Source organism: Argopecten irradians, chromosome 2, assembly GCF_041381155.1.
Source record: "Argopecten irradians isolate NY chromosome 2, Ai_NY, whole genome shotgun sequence".
Classification (NCBI taxonomy): Eukaryota; Metazoa; Mollusca; class Bivalvia; order Pectinida; family Pectinidae; genus Argopecten; species Argopecten irradians.
The window spans coordinates 29791912-29813858 of record NC_091135.1 but is presented as its reverse complement, the minus strand read 5'-3'; the positions used below and the strand labels follow the sequence as shown (position 1 = coordinate 29813858).

The 21947-nt window shown below is 34.3% G+C and overlaps 1 protein-coding gene across 1 annotated transcript; it reads left to right on the top strand.

Annotated features, from left to right (window-relative positions):
- The first annotated feature begins 3437 nt into the window (after window positions 1-3437).
- LOC138315087 (suppressor of tumorigenicity 14 protein homolog) lies at window positions 3438-18679 on the top strand. The gene is made up of 5 exons (XM_069255822.1): window positions 3438-3900; window positions 6400-6568; window positions 12287-12531; window positions 16872-16988; window positions 17292-18679. Exons 1-5 carry the CDS (start codon window positions 3810-3812, stop codon window positions 17768-17770), a joined length of 1101 nt encoding a protein of 366 aa, XP_069111923.1. The 5' UTR covers window positions 3438-3809; the 3' UTR covers window positions 17771-18679.
- Window positions 18680-21947: the final 3268 nt, after the last annotated feature.

The following is a 21947-nucleotide window of genomic DNA, read 5'->3' as shown; positions in this document are numbered from 1 at the left end:
TGCAGACACTTGTATATAAACATAATCTGTTCTAATACAAAGATTGAATGTATCTATTGTGATAGAATTCGCAATGACCGAATCCCTATACTTACTACTAATACGGATGATCACTTAAATAGACATAGTACACCACATAGCTTATTCTAGCCTCAGTATGCAGGTCAAATAAAGACATGACCTTAATTCGACTCTTCGAGTACTCTCATTTTCATAATTCGTACAAGCGGACTTTAAATACCAGCTACGCAATTGACACACTCTTTCTTGTTTAGTGAGGGCCGTTGTCGCGATTATAACGAAGAGAACTGAAAGTCGATAGTGTTAATTGAAAAAGAAACGTCTATGGAACTTTAAGCATTTTTATTGTCATATATGCCGCATTAATAAGTCACAAGTTAACACAGTAAATATCATTCAAATATCGAATTATGCATAAAAATATAAAACATGTAGTTCGTGATATCGTTTTAGTTTTATGCTACATCGTGTATCATGAGTTACTTAATCAATTTACAAAAAATATCAATATCAATATATGTATATTGCTTATCAAAGCACTGTAAATATCTATACATTCCAATTAATTAAATAATAAATTATTCAGTTACCAAAATATGTTTCATTTACATGGACAATTGAAATATAGTATTCAGTGATTATGTAGCTGAATGACACATTTCACAAACAAAATCACCGTGAAAGAAAGATAAAAGATAAAAAGAAATTCACTCCTAACACTACAACATTAACTTCATATTGTTGTATTCGGACAGGTACTTATGGTATAAAATAGTATGCCGAATAAAGACTTTATGTAATAGATAAGTAATATGTTTGTTAACGTCTGTATATAACATATTCTGAATACAAATTATACACACTGTACGTGCTGTCAAACTCCTGGTTGGTTTCTTCGTTGTGATTTCTTTCATCCATTCTCCACGGAAAGACTTGGTGTTCTGTCTATATATACCAGACTCTATTTTTTAAAGAACGGATGGCACTAAAATCCCCATATAGCTTGTGTATTAATAAAATTTCCTTTCACATACAGACACATAAAATAATATTGCTTTTCCCATGCAGTAAACATTTCGACAAATAAAACATTTGCAAAATCAATTGAATACGTAGTAGTCGTGAAGCCAAACAGCGGTATATATAGGTGCGTACGTGACGTGTACTCCTCCGTCTATACACTCCCATCATTGGACGTTTATAAGTGAATGAAAGGATTCCTTAGTGGTCTGAATAGTTTGTCATTGTTGCCTGAAGGAAGATATATCAATAAGTGTGTGAAACCTTAGTTCTTCGAAATCCAAGATGTTTTCTATTTAGATATACAAAATCGTCCACAACGATGCTAAACAACGAGCGTCCGCGCACAATCTAGACACTGTGTAGTATTCCTGCTTATACTGTGAAGTATGTTTTAATGAACTACTGTCACATGTTAGACTAATTATAAGTAAGACACACTGTTAACTAACGAAAACATAACTATAAACGTGATTACTGTTTTAATGCAAAAGGTGATATGCTAACGGCATTGTACCCCAATCCATGAACAGATTATGACTTGTGGCTCTCCATTATAGCATGCGAATAAAGATTGATCTGAGACTTTTGTGTATCTACAGGAAATTTGTTTCACAGGAAAAGGAGATAGAAGCCGAATATCTGTCCTGTTTGACATTAAATCATTGAGAGGATACCCTTTACTTTAAGGTGAATGTCGAGATAGAAGCCATAATTACGCCATATATATGTATTACAATATGTAACATATGTAACAGACGCCTTACGGTCAATGTATGGCTTTCATGACATCATTAAAAATCGGAAAAAGCGTCAACAACTGATATGTATCAGTAATATGAATTTATCAGTATAATTGGTAAACAGTAAAGTTAAGAAATTGCCTCGGTAAACTATAAATTTACAAAATTAACCTTGGTAAACTATAAATTTACAAAATTAACCTTGGTAAACTAAAATTTACAAACATAATTGTCATAAACTTACAAAAATAACCTTGGTAAACTATAAATTTACAAAATTAACCTTGGTAAACTATAAATTTACAAAATTAACCTTGGTAAACTAAAATTTACCAACATAATTGTCATAAACTTACAAAAATAACCTTGGTAAACTATAAATTTACAAAATTAACCGTGACAAACTATCATTTTTAAAAATAACCGTGATAAACGGTAAATTTACAAAAATAACCTTGGTAAACTATAAATTTACAAAATTAACCTTGGTAAACTAAAATTTACAAACATAATTGTCATAAACTTACAAAAATAACCTTGGTAAACTATAAATTTACAAAATTAACCTTGGTAAACTATAAATTTACAAAATTAACCTTGGTAAACTAAAATTTACAAACATAATTGTCATAAACTTACAAAAATAACCTTGGTAAACTATAAATTTACAAAATTAACCGTGACAAACTATCATTTTTAAAAATAACCGTGTTAAACGTAAATTTACAAAAATAACCTTGGTAAACTGTACATTTACAAAAATATCCTTGGAATTCTGTAAATTCACAAAAATAACCTTGTTAAAATATATTTTCATAAAAAATAACCGTGGTAAACTATATTTTTATAAAAAAATAACCTTGGTAAACTGTAAAATAACAAAACAACCATTTGATAAACCATTAATTTTCAATAATAACCTTGGTAAACTATAAATTTACAAAACCAATCTTGGTAGACTGTAAATCTATAACAGTATACATGGTACATGTATCATGTACACTACAATAATATAAATTACGCGCTATATAGGGATACTTGAATGGCCAGCCATCATTGCAATCTAAATTGTTGGTTAAAAGTTTAAAGAATGTTTTAAATTAAGTCATTTTATCACTTTAAAATATTGGTATGTTCAAAGTTATCAAATGACAAATGATGTCGTCAGATTAACACAACACTAAGTGTAAATAAAGTTATTTCTACAATGAATAACATTTTCTTTAGCGTATGATGTGTAAATATGTTTTTAAATGTATATTACATACTCAGGATGATAGCATACAATATCTTCTGTTAATATATCATTTTGAAAATGACGTACTTAATATCTTTTTTAGACTGTACATGTAAAACAATTCATATTTGTGAAAACCTGAAAAAAAAACATCTAATAATAATACGCTGTATTTATGAAAAAAATATTAATAACTGTATATCTAAACCAATCGTCCTTGTCTGGTCCCTTCGCCATAGTGTAAACATAAAGCATTAACGTCTACAACAACAGCATTCACACTATGCAATGTAACATCTGTTTCAATAAACAAGGTTTTGTTGATCTGAAACTGTAGCAATAAGCTTTACAATCAACATTTTTATTATAGGGTCCTTATTTTTCTTACTCGTGGTTGATCAAAGGTGAGCGGGTAAGTATACAAACTTATGAACGTGTTACGGGTATTTAGGCCACTTATTGTGTTTCTCTGGAGTAATCGGATTATAGACATTGATCACATTATGAGTCGTTCTAATTCTAAACCATTATTGTTACAACATATTATAAGTACAATACTCGATGACCAAGAGACAAACTTAACAATGTAATTAACAATAGAATTAGGCAGACATTAGTTAGGTAAATGGTATTTTAATATTAATATCCTTTCCTGCGTCCCGATATTCAAATTTCAGTCAGAATACCAAGTCTGGTGGTAGAGGACTCTATCATAAGTGATCGTTCCCGTGTATACCTGGTGGCCTAGCCTCTACCAAAGTCAATTTGCTGCCTTTACCGACGACAGGATGGAATACAAAACTGAGGTCCGATGCCTACAGTTCTGGGTTCTCGCCTTCTCGGTAGGAACCACGCTGGCTTTCTACCTCATCGCCGATTGTGAGTATGAAATAGATATCGTCTGATGGCGCCTTAATAGTCGAAGATCTGTACAGAGGTAACCTATTTACCAACTAGTCGCGTTTGTCATGATATCACACCAATCGTTCTTAAAATGACCCTTTCGACATTCTTCAAAATAGAGAATTCGCCCGGGGTACAGTGCCCGTATATCATTTACAGTAGACCAGACAGCCATCTGTGCTGTATATTGAAGCGGAACGTTAGCAAGCGTCGATGTACGTTCATAAACGCGATACAAAGAAATAACCATTACGAATGTAAAATGATTTACTAGGAAGATATTGGCTGTTTTATAATGTTATAAGGGAGTGTTTACGTCTGAGATAAAGGTGTCCTGGGCTCTATATGACATTACGTTGTCTGAAAATGTAATCTCGTACTGATATATTAACAGAAAAATATATCTTAATAGGTACATACCATCTTCCCGAAAAAAAAAGAAAACGCAGAAACTAGAGTTTACGCAGCGAATGCTGGATATAAAATGTATTCCACACGAGAGAGGTGGATGTTTTGTATTACTTATAAGTTTTATCTTTAAAAAAAGGTAGGAAAATGTTTTAATTCAACAACCACGAATCGTGTCACAAAAAAAATCGCCTTTAGCAGATATAAATGTTCCCATGATAAAATGAATATGTATATGTATTTGCCAACATATGCAAATAAGGTGTAATAATATTTTCATGAGCAAAAAGTCTCTTTTTATTCAAAAGTCATATTTTGATAAAAAAAATCATCGAAATAAATTATTTTAATTACGAATAAAGATGCTTCAGCGCCGACAGAGCATAACTGCTCATCATCTGAACAATAAGTGGTGTGTCAGGTATATATACAAAATATTTGTCTAATCAACACACACAACAAAATTATCTTGCTTTTGGTGCATGCGCAATCAATATTACATTCCATACAGGACATAGTGCAAAGGATTTATTTTTCGAGACACAATTAATTATTTGTATGTAGACGAGAAATAGCTGATCACCAACATTTAAATATAGACTTAAAGGAATTGTTTTAACAAGTTCCCCAACCCGTAACTATAATTTATCATGTTTGCTTAAACTCTATAATTGCTTGGACTACTCATTCTCGGACTGTTATACAAACAGGATACGCCTGGTTTCATCTTCCTCCCGCCAATAAATAATCGAACCATTTTGTCGTGTTCGTTAAATCTACCATACTCATCGATTCCCTGAACTGAACGACAAGTCATAACACTGCTTATTGTTATTTTGTGTCGATTTTTATATCACGTATGGCAAATGTGACAGATTTTGACACCATGACACAAAAAGTAAAACAGCAATATGACGTCACTCGATTGTTGATGACGTTGTCAAATGATGATGTGACACTGAGAAAAAGTTCAGTCACCATTTCAACTGCGTACAGTGTTGCTACAGTGTGTGATGGCATTGGTCTGGGAGTTAAATGACACCCATGTGAAAGAATTAATCAATAGAATTGATAGCAACAAGAGGAGAAGAGTATGTGCCATAGAATCTGATTCTGAATGAACTAAAGATATATCACCATTTCAACCAAGTGTTTATGCAAATTAAAAAGTTAAATAAAGTTTTTGTTTAATCTAAAGTATATAATAAACAGAATAAAACATGGCAAATCACATGTCATATCAACCCTCGACCAATATCAGTCCCCGGGATGAAATGACATGTGATATGGACTTTGCCATGCAATGAATAAGAATATTGTTCTGGACGCGATGGTAAGTGTAGTATTAACGGTATGCATTAACTTTTGTGATTCTACAAAATGATCAAAATTATTTTAAAATTATATTTGTGTTAACTGCTTGAAAAGATTTTACATGCTATATGTTCTTTCAAAAATCTTTCAAAAACCGTAAATTTTGATGAATTAAGCTGCGAAAATTATTCCAAGACACGAAAAAAAATGCATGATGCTCTAGAAGCATTGGCAAAAACACATAGTGTATAAAGTACATATAATAATGATATTACATTGTAATAGTTATTTTTATACTTTATGTACATGTATGTTTAGATGAAAACATATATGAAGAAGTCACTTAATAATAATTATTATCAATGAAAGATAAGAAATGAACATGTAGACCATTGCTTGGCTTCTTGATTTGATTTCTTTACCCATATAATTGTACTGTGGACATAAATATCATTATGTTTGACAGTTCCACCAAAATTCATTTTGACTTTTTATTTGACTTTGTAAATTAAAACCTATGTATATGAAGTATTGTTATTCTTTAAATGTTAGTAACTGTTGGTGGTGAATAACATCTCTTGATAAATTGATATGAAAGAAAACGGCATACAAACCTTGATAAATTGATATGAAAGAAAACGGCATACAAACCTATAAATTCACATTTTAGAAATAAAAACGGTTAAGGTATGTACCTTTAATACATGTAACACCAATGCGCCATTTTGTATAAGTTTGTTTTGTATTTTGCAGATTATATGGATCCAGGTGTAAGCAATGCTTTCGGCGGAATATGCAACAAACATGTAGAGGACGCATGTGCTTACGTAAACAGCCACATCAATCCCCTTTACATGTGGGACTATGATGACAACGTAGATTGTATAATGACGCTGGACGCGGGTAGTATGGCAAGTGCAAAGTAAGTTCGCTTTGGCTGGATTGCCGGACGTAGTTTTTCGACTCTCCGCTAGGCTTCGCTCCAACAATGCATTAGTATATTTAGCACAGCCTAGCGAAGAGAATTAGTACTAAGGCAGGCAATCCAGTCTAAGTTACTCCATACTCCAATCTAATTAAAATTAGTCTCCATAGTCAAGCCGATGTGTCAATGTGTAACAACTACGTAAAATAACATTCACAAAGTAGAATATCTAAAAGAATTAAAGCGGTTTTGGTTGAGGAAAACACCTTTCAACAAGTCCTTTCGAAAAAGAATTGTTTGTATAAATTCAGAAGCCATTGTTTAGCATGTGAGGCAGACGACGAAGCAATACTGTCTTATAAGTCGAATGTTGTTGTTTGGGCACTTAATTAATGTACTATTACTGAGAACTGGACCTTTTTCCTTGAGGCCGCGGTGGCCAAGCAGTTAAAATCCCCCAACACACATGTACTACCACCAGCCATGCATCCACCTCTAGGTCGCAGTTGCCGAGTGGTACTGAGCGCTGGTCGGTGGTATTTCTCAGAGTACTCCGGTTTTCCTTAAATGGTCTTGATTGTTAGGCGTAATAGGACGTGAAACTAAAACCAAAGCAAAAAAATTAGAACAGAGAATTTCTTCTCCAGTGTTCACATCTATTCCACATGACAGCTGATTATACAATATACACTTTGTTACATGTTCAGGTTTAAACGTACGAGTTATTTTGATTTTCTAGAAAAACCAATATTAAAACATTAATACACTCTAGAGACAAAAACACAATGAACTGACACATATTGCCAGTGATGGAGATGGTCGTTTCACCAAACAGTTGTCAAGGCACTGACGGTATCATAATTATTGATATTGATATTGTTCCGCAGCTGCGCCTTGACAAAATATCCACCTACTCACATGTGTTTCATCTGCAAACACATTGAAGGCTTTATACGTTGTGTCAGTTTTAGAATGTCAATAGCAATGTACTACAAGTTAAAACTGTCTTTTAAACAGATAGAGTCTGAATTAATATGACCTTTCAACGTTTTAGTTATCACTTGCATCGTTGTTTTAGTGACATACACTTATGTTCAATTGAGAAAGTGGCCGGTTCTACTTCTGTAATCGTGTGGTAGGTTATATGTTGTACTTTATGTATACACCGTATCATTAAATCTAATAAAATATTTTCAAATAAATGTTCAACTTAACCTGAATCTATCTGAGGATATATTTGCCTTTAACTACATTGTATAAATATTCAGTTTGTTTTGTTTTTTATCATTAATAAATGTAGATCATAACTCACATTAAAACGTAGAATCAGTCCTTCATTGAGGCCTATTATAGTGACAATGATATTTCACCCTTACCTTTAACCCAAAATAATATTGTGACAACTGACGTAACTTTAAACAATGTAATGTTACCATTATATATAAAATATAATAATACAATCTTAACGGGCATTATCATTGGCAAAAATTCACTTAATCATCCCACACAGTGGAATCATATACTTCCTTACCTCACCCAATGCGTTTGTCAAACGGATAATCATCATTATACATATAGAATCTGTGACCTGATATAACTTCCCTTTGTTTCGGATCTTAGCTGTGATCTGATATAACTTCCCTTTGTCTCGGATCTTAGCTGTGACCTGATATAATTTCCCTATGACCCACTATTTTCCGTCGTTTATTTCCACCTCATCGTCTCTTCATAAGTTGTCCTACGGTGAGAATGTTTCCAGGAAAATAAAAGGATTTAGCCATTAGCTTTTACTAATCAGGATGTGGAATATACAATCTATATAATCACTACAACTTCTCCAAATGTAACGTAGGGACATCGTCCTTCGATTTTCCTCCAGGGGCCACTTCACTGCTGCAATTGTCACACGGATAATAGTTTCAGCATCACGGTCTTCTTTCGTGGCGTGTAATATTATAAGACTCTTTCATATGTATATATGAAGGATAGGGATATTTTACCCGAGGGTCACAAAATGTTGTGAAACCCGAGGCTTGCCGAGGGTCTCATAACATTTTGTGATCCCGAGGGTAGAGTATCCCTATCCTTCATATCCACGTATAAAAGAGGTTTTTTTCTCTCATACCACGACGTTTTATTGCAATTTTATTACTATGATTTTCCGCCATTTTAAAATCCATTCGAAAGAAAACGGGACTGCGATTTAATTATCCATACATGAAAATTGCATGATATTTTCAGCTCAATTCTCGTTGTTGAAGTAAAGCCAGTCTATTTTCTGCAAAAAAAAAAGTGTTAAATTTGTACCCATAAAATTGTAATGTTATTAATGGTTGACGTCACGAAGCTTTATTGCATAGGTAGCCATGCAATACAGCCTCAGGCGACATGAGCGTATTGCCCTGGACCAGCCAGTATTACACGTGTCGGTATGAGAGAAAATTATATAATGATCTGATTTAAACTTACGGTTGTATAATTCCAACATAATGTAGCTGGTAGCTACTGCTAATTAATGGGACTTACGTAAATGGCTATGTGACATCAAACGGGTTCAATAGTTTTATTAACGTTATCTTGCCGCTAAATGATAAAGTAACTTTAAGAACAGACACGAGTGGAAAAGAGGTCTGAAGAAATATTTATAAATATATATTACCTACAATTCTTACAATTACATGGCCGTATTACATGGTTGATACAATTTTTACATGACGGAACTTTTTCACGTTGAATTCAAATGATAAACATAATCAAAAGCAAATGACCGTCCAAAATAAAGCAGGTATTCTAACCAAATTGCTAATAGACCGAATTTTTACTCGAGTCAGATTTTTTTTATTTACAAGATCGGTATATTGTCCATTGACATATACTGTAAACCAACTTTTATTCGCGTGCGATTTCCTTTCGCCTTTCGCGAATTTCGCGATCGACTAAAATTTGCGAAAGCTAATCTCCGCGAATTATTATCGATATGACTTAGTATGATAGTATCAAATGAAAGTTGAACTATATGTAGTGTGGTCCGCGAAAGTTAATCTCCGCGATCTTGTTTTAAAACACATCTAAACAGATCACCGCGAGACATATACACCAGTTCATTCGCTGTTGTAGCCAACTACGTTAGCGAGCAAACAATGTTGTCAGTTTGATTCGTCAATATTATAAATTTTAGAAACATTTTGGAGGAAAAGTACAAAAACGTTATTTGCGTGCCTGTTCCTGGTATAGATGTACAATGATAATCCTACTTAATGTGAAGGAAACGCAGTATCCTAAACAAAACAACATACACCATTAAGGTTATAAAGTCCCGTTGTAGCTGTCCTTGTCAAGAACATGTGAAAACCGACCTTATTGAAAGTGTCCAACGAACGGCTGCTCTAACCTGCGCAGTGGGTATTAGGTAACTAAATATACAAAACTTTTAACTGAGCTTGGTTGGGAGCTACTAAGTGATAGAAGAAACCTTTGACTTAAAATGTTATTTGAAATTAAAAATGATCTCGTCCCTCCATACTTGTAATCGCTCTGTCCATTTCTTTCACATCGCATCCCAAACTACAATTTCAGAAATTCAAATACATGTACTTTTTTACATCCAATTCCTCCCAAAAATTTTTTTCACCAATCCTTCTTTACAAAAACTATAAGAGACTTGAATAATATCCTCGAACACATTAGAAATAAACCTACTATTACCTCTTTTTCTCCAACACTATAAAAACTTTCGACTCCAAAAGTCGAATCCATTAAATGCACATAGTCACGGAAATTGGAAGCTTAATCACTGTAGATTACGCATGGTCCACAGTGCCCTCAACAAACATGGATATTTTTACAAATTGACACCAAATGATTATTGGGATTTGCATACAGATTCCCCTGAGAAAGAATTGCATTTCATTTAGTTATGTCCAAGAGATAGCATCCTTCATATAAAACTGATTAAAAATACAAAGAGTTGGCTCAAAATGACAATCCTGACTTTATAAGTAATCTTAAAATACCACCGTTTCATCAACCAAATTATTTTTGAATCTGCTTTTTTAATATATCATCGACCCTAAAGGATTCTAAATCATTATATTATTTACACCCCGATCACCCTCTCCATTTTCTTTCTAATCCACTTTCTCTCGATTCTCTCATGTTTATCTTGTTTTGGTTGTTTGTGCTCGCGATAGGGTGGGTGTGTTCCTAGGATGTATAATGTATATATAGAATCTCTATTTCCTCTTTTAAATGGATAAGTCTAACAATAATCTCTGTTTCTTCCGTAAAATACAACCTGAAAAAATAACACATATTTTATGGAATTGTGAAAAAGTATCTAACTTAATTCAATATTTCATATCAAAGAATCTTGACCTTAGATTTGAGAAAACACCATTCAATTTGGTAAACATTAAAAGTCTCCAAAAGTTTCACATACACAATGCAGTTCTACTGACAATAAACCATTATATGTAAACAATAAGCCGTTATATATAAACAAGCAACAATTTTATATTGATCTTAAACTCACCAGTGAAAAACGCAAACATCCTTAATTTAAACTAGGAGCAGTTATAATGTCCTATTTCACAACTGACTACAGATATATATTTCAGTAAGCTACTTAAATAAAAGGATGGTTATAGTTCTGAAAAGGATTAGAAATTGAATGAAACCTTTGTTCCATCTCCTTCTACAGAATATTGTAATCACCTCATATTATTTCTTTCCTTTCTTCCCCTCTCTTAACCATCAACATATTCAGAGCAAGTAGATAAGAAATTAAGAATGTTTTGTTTCTGTTTTTGCCTTACTTGTTTCTTTGTGTTCGATTTTATTTTCATGTGTAATTTTTTGTTTAAGTACTGCGCCTAAATAGATTTGCATTGTCTTACTCTCCATACAACTATACACAAATTACAAATGTCCCATTTACGTATAACAAATGTATACTCACAATTTCTGGCTCTTCCTACAGAACAGTTTTTCCCACCTAAGGTCATTTTTTGGCTTGTATAAGACATTTCATTGATATATTTGTATAGTTGTACACAAATTATATGCACAGGTCGTGTAACACAATCACAATAATTATACCTTAAAAATTGTTTACAGATACTTTATTTTTATTTTATTTTTTATTATTTTTAATCATCTGTGTTGTTTAGGATACCTCATGGTATACTTTGAAAAAGAAAAGAAAACATTAAGTCGTAAAAGTCGTAATGATGTCTCTTTTCATTGATTATCCTATTAGAACGTAAGGCAATGCCAATTATCTGGTTATATTCTGCATCTTAGACCACAAAAATAGCCATGTTATTTTGTCATCGTCAATACGCAAAGTTCCTTAATTGAGCTCAATATTGTTATTGCGAATCTCGGCAAAAGATTATCTGCCCATTGACGCAATTATTATGTGTCAACTTCGTAAGTTTACGTAACGCTCAGAAATGAAGCGTTCAATTTTACATATTTTTTTTTTGTCCTTCAAAGTCGTTTCAGAAATTTGTTGTATATTGTTCTATTGCAGATATGAGAAGATAGTATCCTTAAGTTCCGATTCTAATTTATGCAAGTACATACCTTCTCAATATCATTGAAAGTGTATTTCAAATCCTAGTATAAGTAGAGAAGGGAAGTAACAGATTCGGTGGGCTAATTCATTTGGGTATGTTTGTTGGTATGTCTGTATTTGTGTTATCCTTGTCGCAGGTTTAAGGTGGAATGGCACCATTTCAATGTACAGCACTCCACCTCCTGTACCGCTGACTACCTGTCCATCTATGATGCCGACATGACCGATATCTCCAATAGTTCCGCTCTGATTGGTAAATTCTGTGGAGGAGTGGTAAATATCACCGGGTACCCCACACAACGCTATCTCACACTACAGTTCCACACTGATGGCTCAGGCAATGACATCGGCTGGAGACTCAGAGCAACACGTTACGAGTCACGTAAGCGTCTCCAATATGTTTACAAGTTTAATATTTGTCAGGTTACATCAGACATGCACCAACTGTACAGCGTAGTGATGTACTATAAATCAAATTGTTTTCATGTGCAGTCAGAACTTAAGAGATTGCAAAAACCAATCACCCCAAGTACCAAATAACTTAAACTTGCAAAATATCGCTTTGAAATGAAGTTCTTTAAAATGAAAAGGTGATCCTAAGTCGCCACGATATTAAGGTGGATTGTAGTAACATCAATTAAATGGTAAAAGTGATAAATATCCCTATAGTTAAGGGATTTTCTGTTTGTTCCTACATTTTACTTTAGTCATAGTTCGACTATAACAAGCATTAACCAAAACTCATTTCAAGGTTAAATTGATGTTTTCCTATATTTAAAACAATCCCTTTTGCCGTTTGATATTTTTGGTCTGATTTTGGCGATTTTGAATACCAACCAAACAAGCCCATACAATTAGCTATGAGTATGATATTCATGTCTCTGTTATATGCCTCCCTGTTTTATGCAGCTGTGTTCTGAATCTTTCTAAGCGGTACGTCTTCATGTTGCCTTTGGTCAACCAGGCTTATTTTTTCTGGTAAGAGCTGTGAGACTGGTGTCACACTCAAGCTCGTATGTGTCTAATTTACTGTCCATCACCTCGGGTCTCTCCAATACCTCCACATCACTGGCAAGATACGGCACTTTCTCTTCAATATTTTTTTGCATACCCGTTTGTTAACTTCCCATGCTTCAAACCCATACAAACTATTGAATTATATGGAATCATTGTCACTATGTGTTCTGATCTCTAATGAAAGCATAGCGTCGGTTAAAAATGCTTAGGTGAGTTTCTGTGTTACGGGTTATTGGGTTCTAGGTCTACCTCTTCTTTTTATGTAATATTGTTTACTCTTCAGTCGATGATTGTGATAGTCAGAAGACTAACAACGTCGGGTCACAGAATAAAAATCGGTGTTACGAGGTAGACAGAAATAATGATTGATAGATGCGATATGTAACACATACAAGGTTTCGGCGGGATTAAACTGTGTTGTTTACCGTTTATTCGACTAGCATATTCTCGTTTGCGTTGCCACGCGACACCTGTCAATAAATTAAATAACTGCTGATATTTTGAAGTGTGATTTCAGTACGTTTTGTCTATGGGTTCCTTTAAGTGTATGAAGTCTTACACGTCTCTATAATATCATACATTCTATATGTCAACGACTTCTATACAAACGATTCTCTAATACATTGTAATACGTCTAATGTTTTAGTGTTGTGATCAAACGTAATTATACATTTCTATACCAAAAACACGTTTTCAATGCATGTCTTTTATCATAGTTATTTTTGATAAATGTAACTTCATCAAAGGTCCTTATTGGATAGATAACTTAGTTGGTCGGGACAACGGTAAGATTTTAAAACATTTCCATCTACTGAGCTTTACTATCATGAATGCTGTCTCTTCTCTATCCAATAAACAGACAGTTGTACATACATGTATTGTATAGAGCGGTAAATTTAAGTGTCCCCATCGCAACACCAGGGATGTTGGTGTAACTTACTAAGATGATATTTAACACAGCATTGAAAAGCCTACTAGTAGAATTATAGTAAGTTTCTCTGAGACCATTAGTAAGTCAGGCATACGAAGTAATGGTGCAGTAAGATGATGTAACTCCTACAAATGTAGGTTTCCAATATTTCTATCGTCTCTATGTGTTTATAACAATACATTGGCTCTTTCTCATCTATTAACGTTGTATTTTAGGTCAGGTCCTATATCGGTAAATAACACATGAAGACTTTTAAATACTGCAATCAGGATTGGCCTTCTTAAGTCCGACTTAGCCCGCTGTCTAGAGATTAAACGCTTAATATAAAGATTTAGGTCACATGTTATTGATTTGAGTCGTACACGCTACCTTGGCAGGACTTACTTAAGTTACAATATTTGACCTTTCAGCTCCTTTCTAGGGTGGTTTGCTAAATTGATACATGTATGACCTTAACCTCTTATTGACCATGGGTCAATGTCCCATCAGAACAGAAGTTGATATAGATTTACTGTCAGCATATATTATAAAAAATGACGTAGTTGACTTATTATAAATAAGTACAGAATGTGATTCATCAACATATGTACTAACTTGTAATTAAATGTTGATCTACCATCATTCCTGATTACTAAAATACATTACTACAAGCTTACATGTGGTGCGTCCACTCCCAAGACTGATACAAAGATACTTAGTATACGGATTCTAGTAGATTCCGATAATCAATAGTCAGAGAAACAAAGAAAAATTAAAAGATAGTACATTTCGTAAAACACGATAGGAGGACACGTAAGGTTATGAAATCATAAGTGCACTTTTTGCAAATCAGTTTGAGCATTTACGCCTTAACAAATAACAAAAACAAATTAAAACCAAACCAAACGCATTCATATAATTCTGTAACTAAGAGCGTCTTTGATAGATCTTCTTAGTTAATTCAATTTTGCTTGACTATTTGTGTTAAATAATTTTATTACTTTGCAGACAGAAGGTTTTTTTCAAAAATATTTTGTGTAGTATTTGAATATTCATACGAGTAAACATCTTCAACTTTAAATGTTTTACAGTTAGTACAATATCTTACAGGAATATTTTTATATCTTCGTGATTCTATAGCTAAATTGTGTGCTGAAAGTCTCAATTTTGTTACTATTGTTCTCGATTGACTTCATAAAGGTTTGGAAAATGAGGTAAAGTTGCAACGTAACTTTATTACCAAATGCTTGTATAACTCACATTTACTCGATAGTTGTAATGAGTTAAAAACTGTCCGACATGCCAGACCATTAACCCTTTCTTTTACTATTAAAGTTTAATAAACAATATAACTGACGCAGCCATATATAACCAAATCCAGGTTTAATTAAATTGTGCTTGACATATAAGAGCCATTTCTGCTTTGGATTTTCTTTCTCAGCATCTATGTAGAGTGATTTGTAAGCCTAAAGTAGAACACAATTGTCGGATTTCAACAATTGTTCACCAGAATCTTAACAAATCGAATCTTCCGAAGTGGAAGTCGCCATCGCGTTCTATATAAACCAACGCGTTATAGGCTGATTTTGTTAGGACTATTTCTTCTCACTTACATGTACGGGTTAGACATAAGTACATTTCTCTATTTAACACGGTGGTAATTATAAGTCTGCGCCCATTATAGACTGAAATACAAAATGTATTATTCAATAGTAAGCCTTTGATTTACCAGTCGTGCTAAATACATAAATTCTATAAAAAATTTTAAAATAATTCTATTATTATTCTAATAATTCTATAAAACATGAATACTTGATTAGTTTAACGTCCTATTAACAACCAGGGTCATTTAAGGACGTGCCAGGTTTGTTGGTAGAGGAAAGCCGGAGTACCCTGAGAAATACCACCGATTAGCGGCCAGTACCACGCAGCTGCCCAACATGGGATTCGAACTCGAAACTTACAGGTGGAGGGCTTATAATATGTCGGAATATCTGAAGCACTCGGCCACCGCCGCTCCAACACATAAATACACGGTTGGTAGTAAGAGTCCTTGATCGCGAAATAGTGTATACGCGAAAATATCGTGGTTTACAGTTCTAATTAAGGAGGTACACGTCATGTAGATTTTTGAAAACAGGAGTTCATACCATAGAAGAAAATAAAAGAAAAAAACAATCCCCATGTGCTCGTTTTTGGACTATTGCTACTCAAAGGAAACACTTTGACAAAATATTGGACCTTATAGGAATTCTGTCGTTGTGTCCGTGTAAACGTAGATTAAAGTGAAGCCGTAATCAAATAGTGAAATTTTGGGTCTTCTCAACGCGAAGAAAGGCACATTTTCAAAATGGAGATGAAATAGGCCATTACTTAAAATCCCAGAATAAGAAATCTACAAACAACATAACTCTCTCTCTCTTTTTATATAAAATCTGCAAACTGTACTATGTCAGATATTAATGAATTTTCTTTGTAAACCTCAAAACCTCTTTGATCTAGGTTGAAACGAGATTTCAATAAGACTGAAACCTCAAAGGTGTGCATCCTTAAAGTTTTCTCGAACTTTTTCACAGTACAGCTTTCGAAGATAGTGAGATTTGTAGATGGAGAATTATAATTACAAGGTTGAGGTAAGAGAGACTTTGAATTGAATTGATCACAAAATGTTGTAAAACCCACCACAAACTCCATGTTGTGTAATCCTCCGATAGAACATCCATATCCTTCATATCCTCATATGAAAGAGTCTTAAGTAATTAACAAAAATGGTATTTCAATCTTTGCCCGTTCAGCTCCATGTCAGGATGATGAATATCTATGCCCAAGTGAGAACATCTGTATCGATGGTCGGCTGAAGTGTGACGGAACCTATCAATGCGCTGATCTGACGGACGAGAACGACTGTACATGTAAGTAAATAAATCACTTAAAATATCATTAGGACGCTGTCCACTTCTTAATTGGAAACATACCTAATAGTCATTCTAGTGAAACTTCAGCTAAATTTTGTCTTAGATGAAGCTATCTAAGCAGAATGATGAAAAAGATAACTTAAGCGTGTGTAATGTGGCTTTTGACCGGTGGATCGAAAAACGGCGAAGTATATACTTTCATGAAAGAAATCAACAAGTTAATCCTTCCTTCAATAAACACAATAATTCTTTTTAAAGATGCAGCAAGAATAACTCATTATGTATATTGTCTTTAAACAGTCACTGAGGAGTTTATAGGCGCCTTCCTCGCCCTGGGAATGGGTGGTTTGGTGGGTGTCGGTATAGGCTGTATCGGAGGATGTGTAGCTATCTGGGTTGTGGTTGGAGCGTTCACCTGCTGTAAGAAATGCTGTAAGACTTGCTGCTTCAAATGCTGCTGCTGGTGGCCTTGCTGTAAAGGACGATGTGGCAACCCTCCAGCTAACTCCAAGGTAGGTCCGCAGGAGGAAGGAGCGGACTGGGGCGACGATTGTAATAAACCAGCCATGGAAGACGATATAGCAATAGTGGACGAGGACGCCGACCTCAGCAACGAAAACGAGGTGAAAAGTGAAAGTAATCTAGGAGAGGAAGCAGGAGAGGAAGCAGTGGAAACAATCGAGGATGTGAACGAATCTGTAGCAGTCGACGGTGGACGTTACACTTCCATGTCTGGTGTGGGAACAACCAAAGAAGAGGGACTCACGCAAGTCGTTTAGAGAGCTCGGACGTCATAGCCAGTACATATACCCTCTACAACAGAAAATGGATTGGACCATTTAAAATATTTATTTTAGCATATAAAATTTCGCCAAAAGACGCTAATTAATACGATACACTATATTTGAAGCTCTAAGTGTCAGTACTAGATACATTTTGTTGGCTCTACATAACCTACCTATCTACGCAAATAACTGAAATCTAATAATCTATTCTGCAATCGAGTGATATACATGTTACTATTTGTTTCATGAAGTTTACATGTCTTTCTATGAAGCTTGGTCTGAAAGTTTGGCCACGCACGGGAATTGTTGTTAGGAAATAAAACTTTTTTTAATTTTTAAAGATAAGTCTGTTTTTCTTACTGTTATCGTCATAAAAATAGTTAAAGATGCTCCACCGCTGACAAATAACATTTTTTCGCCATCAAAACAGGAGCAGGCGAGTAAGTATTTTTCTTCAGTCACAAAAGTAACTTAATTTATACCATTACCATCATTGAAAAATTAGGAGCTTCCAATTTTACTCCAAGACAAATATTTAAAAAATAATTAATTGCATCCCGAAAAAAACCTCTGTGGCATTATGTCCTATATGGAATGAATTATTGATTGCGCTTGCACCAAATGCAAAATAAACTATTTCATAATAAGACATATTTATACACCATTAAAAAATAATGTTCAATTAATGCATATCGTTTATGCTCTGTCGGCGGTGAAGCACCTTTAATTATACAAAATCGGATATACATTTATATTTTTTTCATACTAACTCTAATTAGACTCCACGACTTATGATTGGTCTATTCTTTTTCTTCGTACCTCTATAAACGTAATATTTAACTAATCCTTTCTTTAAGGAGGATTTTGTGGAGTTTCTGGCTTGTCTGTATTTTTCAAAATTTGTAGTTATGTCATGCCTTTCTTTTTTTTCCTTCGGTGATTTAATTGCTTCTAGGTTTACATCTTTGTGACATCTGATTTCTGGACCTCTTCTTGCCACATTGGTTTACATTTTTCCATACATACAAAATGTATATTCATTTTTTCGACATAATAGTTCCAAGAATTTAGAGTGTCCAGATCTTGTATTTCATTTTGATCCACGGACCGAGTTCATCATTCATGTTTTCTTAATTTTCTCGGTAAAAGCAATACTTATTGGTTGGTGTACCTTTTTATCAAGCATTTGCTATTATATTAAATGTTAAAGTTGCATGATCCTTGTGTAGATTTGTAGATCCTTAACATCATCCTCTTCTTTGTGAATACCAAATCAAGAATAAATGTGTCATCTCCCTGTTGATATCTTGTATAATCCTGCAAATGCTGAATAAGGTAATTCTCCTCAACACCATCAAGGAATTTTGATGTCATAGAACCTTCTACATCGGTGTTACTTTCTAAATAGCGGTTTTATTCTTTAACGTCGCCAACAATGAATACGCAATCTCTTTTTTACACTTATCAGATTTGATATGAATTATAACTCCTTTCATTATCTTATGAAGTGGTAAATATATCGTAATCTTTCATTTCAAATTCACATACATGTAGCTCCGAATTCCCTGGATTATTTTTGGATAATGTCTCTGTTCGAACAATTATTCCTGGGTTTGTATAATCTATGATTGATTCCAATTCCTTTCTTTTTAAGGAGTGAGTCTACATTGCTATATAGTACTTTAAAGTGATCTTGTGAATATATTAAGATGTAGAAATTGTTAAGAATAAAACTTGTTTCCTATTCCGGATCGTGATTGCTGATATCTGTGACTTGAGAAAAGATGATTGTTGGTTCGACCTCACCCTCCCGAGAATGTTCCCTTCATCACATTTTTCATCCTCAATCGTTTCTGCCATGAATGGGTTTGTGACATGTGATCGATCCAATTTTCTGAAGTAAAATAGTTCCACTCATCAGATCTAACACATAGATAGACTGTCCTGAATCAGGATAAGTTCTTTCAGCATGATCCGAAGCTCTCTGAATCCATATGAATGTTAATTGTGATATGTTCACCATGAAGACCTGAGGTAGCATAGTTGCCACTTCTCAAGTCCGACTTCATAGTGCAGGTTTGTTCGTCATCTTGGAGTCTCATACCGATCCCTTATTGAATGAACTTGAATCTGTCGGTTAAGGTGCTACCTTTGATGTCTAGTTTGGCTACTTTGTCACTCCCTGATTTAATATGTGGTATTTGTTGCCGATATTGCATTGTCGTCTCATGCCAATAAATTTGGGACCTTACGTTGTTTTTTCTTCCTAAAGTCTCGCTTGACATCGCCACACTTTTGGTCCTGAGTTAGGAATATGAGGAAGGCTCTGATTCTGTCTCCTGGCCGAGACACGTCATAATCTGTAAAAGTTGTAGTCTATATTCGTACTTAGCGCTTTGTATAAAGGAAGCGAAACGACTGGCTTGGCTGTTGTCAGTATGTTGGGTTTTTTTCTTGTTAGATGTGTTTTCTGAGTCTTTTGGATATACGCTTATCAATCTTAAGTATCCCAAAACATTCAGATGTTCACACATAGACAACAGATTACATACATTGCAAAGGGGTGGTCATTTTTCAATGACATTACAATTTGTAGCTGTTATAATACTAATTATCTATATATTAAGATCTAGAAGATACCATTGAAACATTTTTTTTAGTGGATGGCAGCGGATGAAATGAGGTCCACCAACTCCCCAAACCCATGAACCAGGTATGAAATTCCAGTGCCATATGAAAAAGGAAATATAGCCAAACAAGGTTTAGGTTGATAAACTGAGGTCAAAAATAGGTTACAGTAATTTGGTTTTGGTACGTCACAAACAACCTTAATTGCCAAGGTCATTTTGGGGGGAAAAGGATGGCTGATAGTTTTACTTATTTTTTCACTTAGAATTGTAAACTTTCATTTTCCGCATTCAGTAAACTTAGAAAAAAAGGTATAGACGCAAAAAATATGATTTTACATCAATCAATTTTTAAACATTGCTTGTCTCGGATACACATGCCTCGATATTGCAAATAACAATGTCAAACTGAAAATAAACATTGCACTCACCTCACAAGGTTTCTTTGAAGTAATACATGAATGCGTTATCAGCTAAATCCCAAAATATACCCAAAACAAGTGGCCGAAAGCTTTTACCAATTACTCATGTTTATATTTGCATTCAGTAACCCAGAAAATATTGGTAAACAAGAGGCCCGTGGGCCTTAACGGTCATCTGACTATTAGCACAATACAATGTAGTCGTTAAAAGATTTTAGCATATTTGACCCCTGTGACCTTGAATGAAGATCAAGGTCATTCATTTGAACACACTTGGTAGCCCTTCATCCCAGCATGTCACAGGCCCAATATCAGGTCTCTAGGCCTCCTAGTTATTCTCAAGAAGTCATTTAAAGATTTTAACCTATTTGACCCCTGTGACCTTGAATGAAGGTCAAGGTCATTCATTTGAACAAACTTGGTAGTCCTTCATCTCAGCATGCTGCAGGCCCAATACGAGTATCCCGTGCATTTCGGTTCTTGGGAAGTTGTTTAAAGATTTAAGCCTATTGGACCCCTGTGACCTTCAATGAAGATCAAGGTCATTCATTTGAACAAACTTGGTAGCCCTTCATCCCAGCATGTCAGAGGCCCAATATCAGGTCTCTAGACCTCCTACTTAATCTCATGAAGTCGTTTAAAATATTTTAGCCAATTTGACCCCTGTAACCTTGAATGAAGGTCAAGGTCATTTATTTGAACAAGCTTGGTAGCCATTCATCCCAGCATACTACATGCCCAATATCAGTACCCTGGGCATTCTAGTTCTTGAGAAGAAGTTGTTTAAAGATTTTAGCCTTTTTGACCCCTGTGACCTTGAATGAAGATCAAGGTCATTCATTTGAACAAACTTGATAGCCCTTCATCCAAGCATGTTACGGGCCTAATATCAGGTCTCTAGGCCTCTTAGTTATTCACAAGAAATTGTTTAAAGGAATTTAAGCATATTTGAATGAAGGTCAAGGTCATTTATTTGAACACACTTGGTAGCACTTTATCCCAGCATGCTGCAGGCCCAATATGAGTATCCTGGGCCTTTCGGTTCTTGAGAAGAAGTTGTTTAAAGATTTTAGCCTATTTGACTCCTGTGACCTGGAATGAAGACGGACTGTGCATGATGAC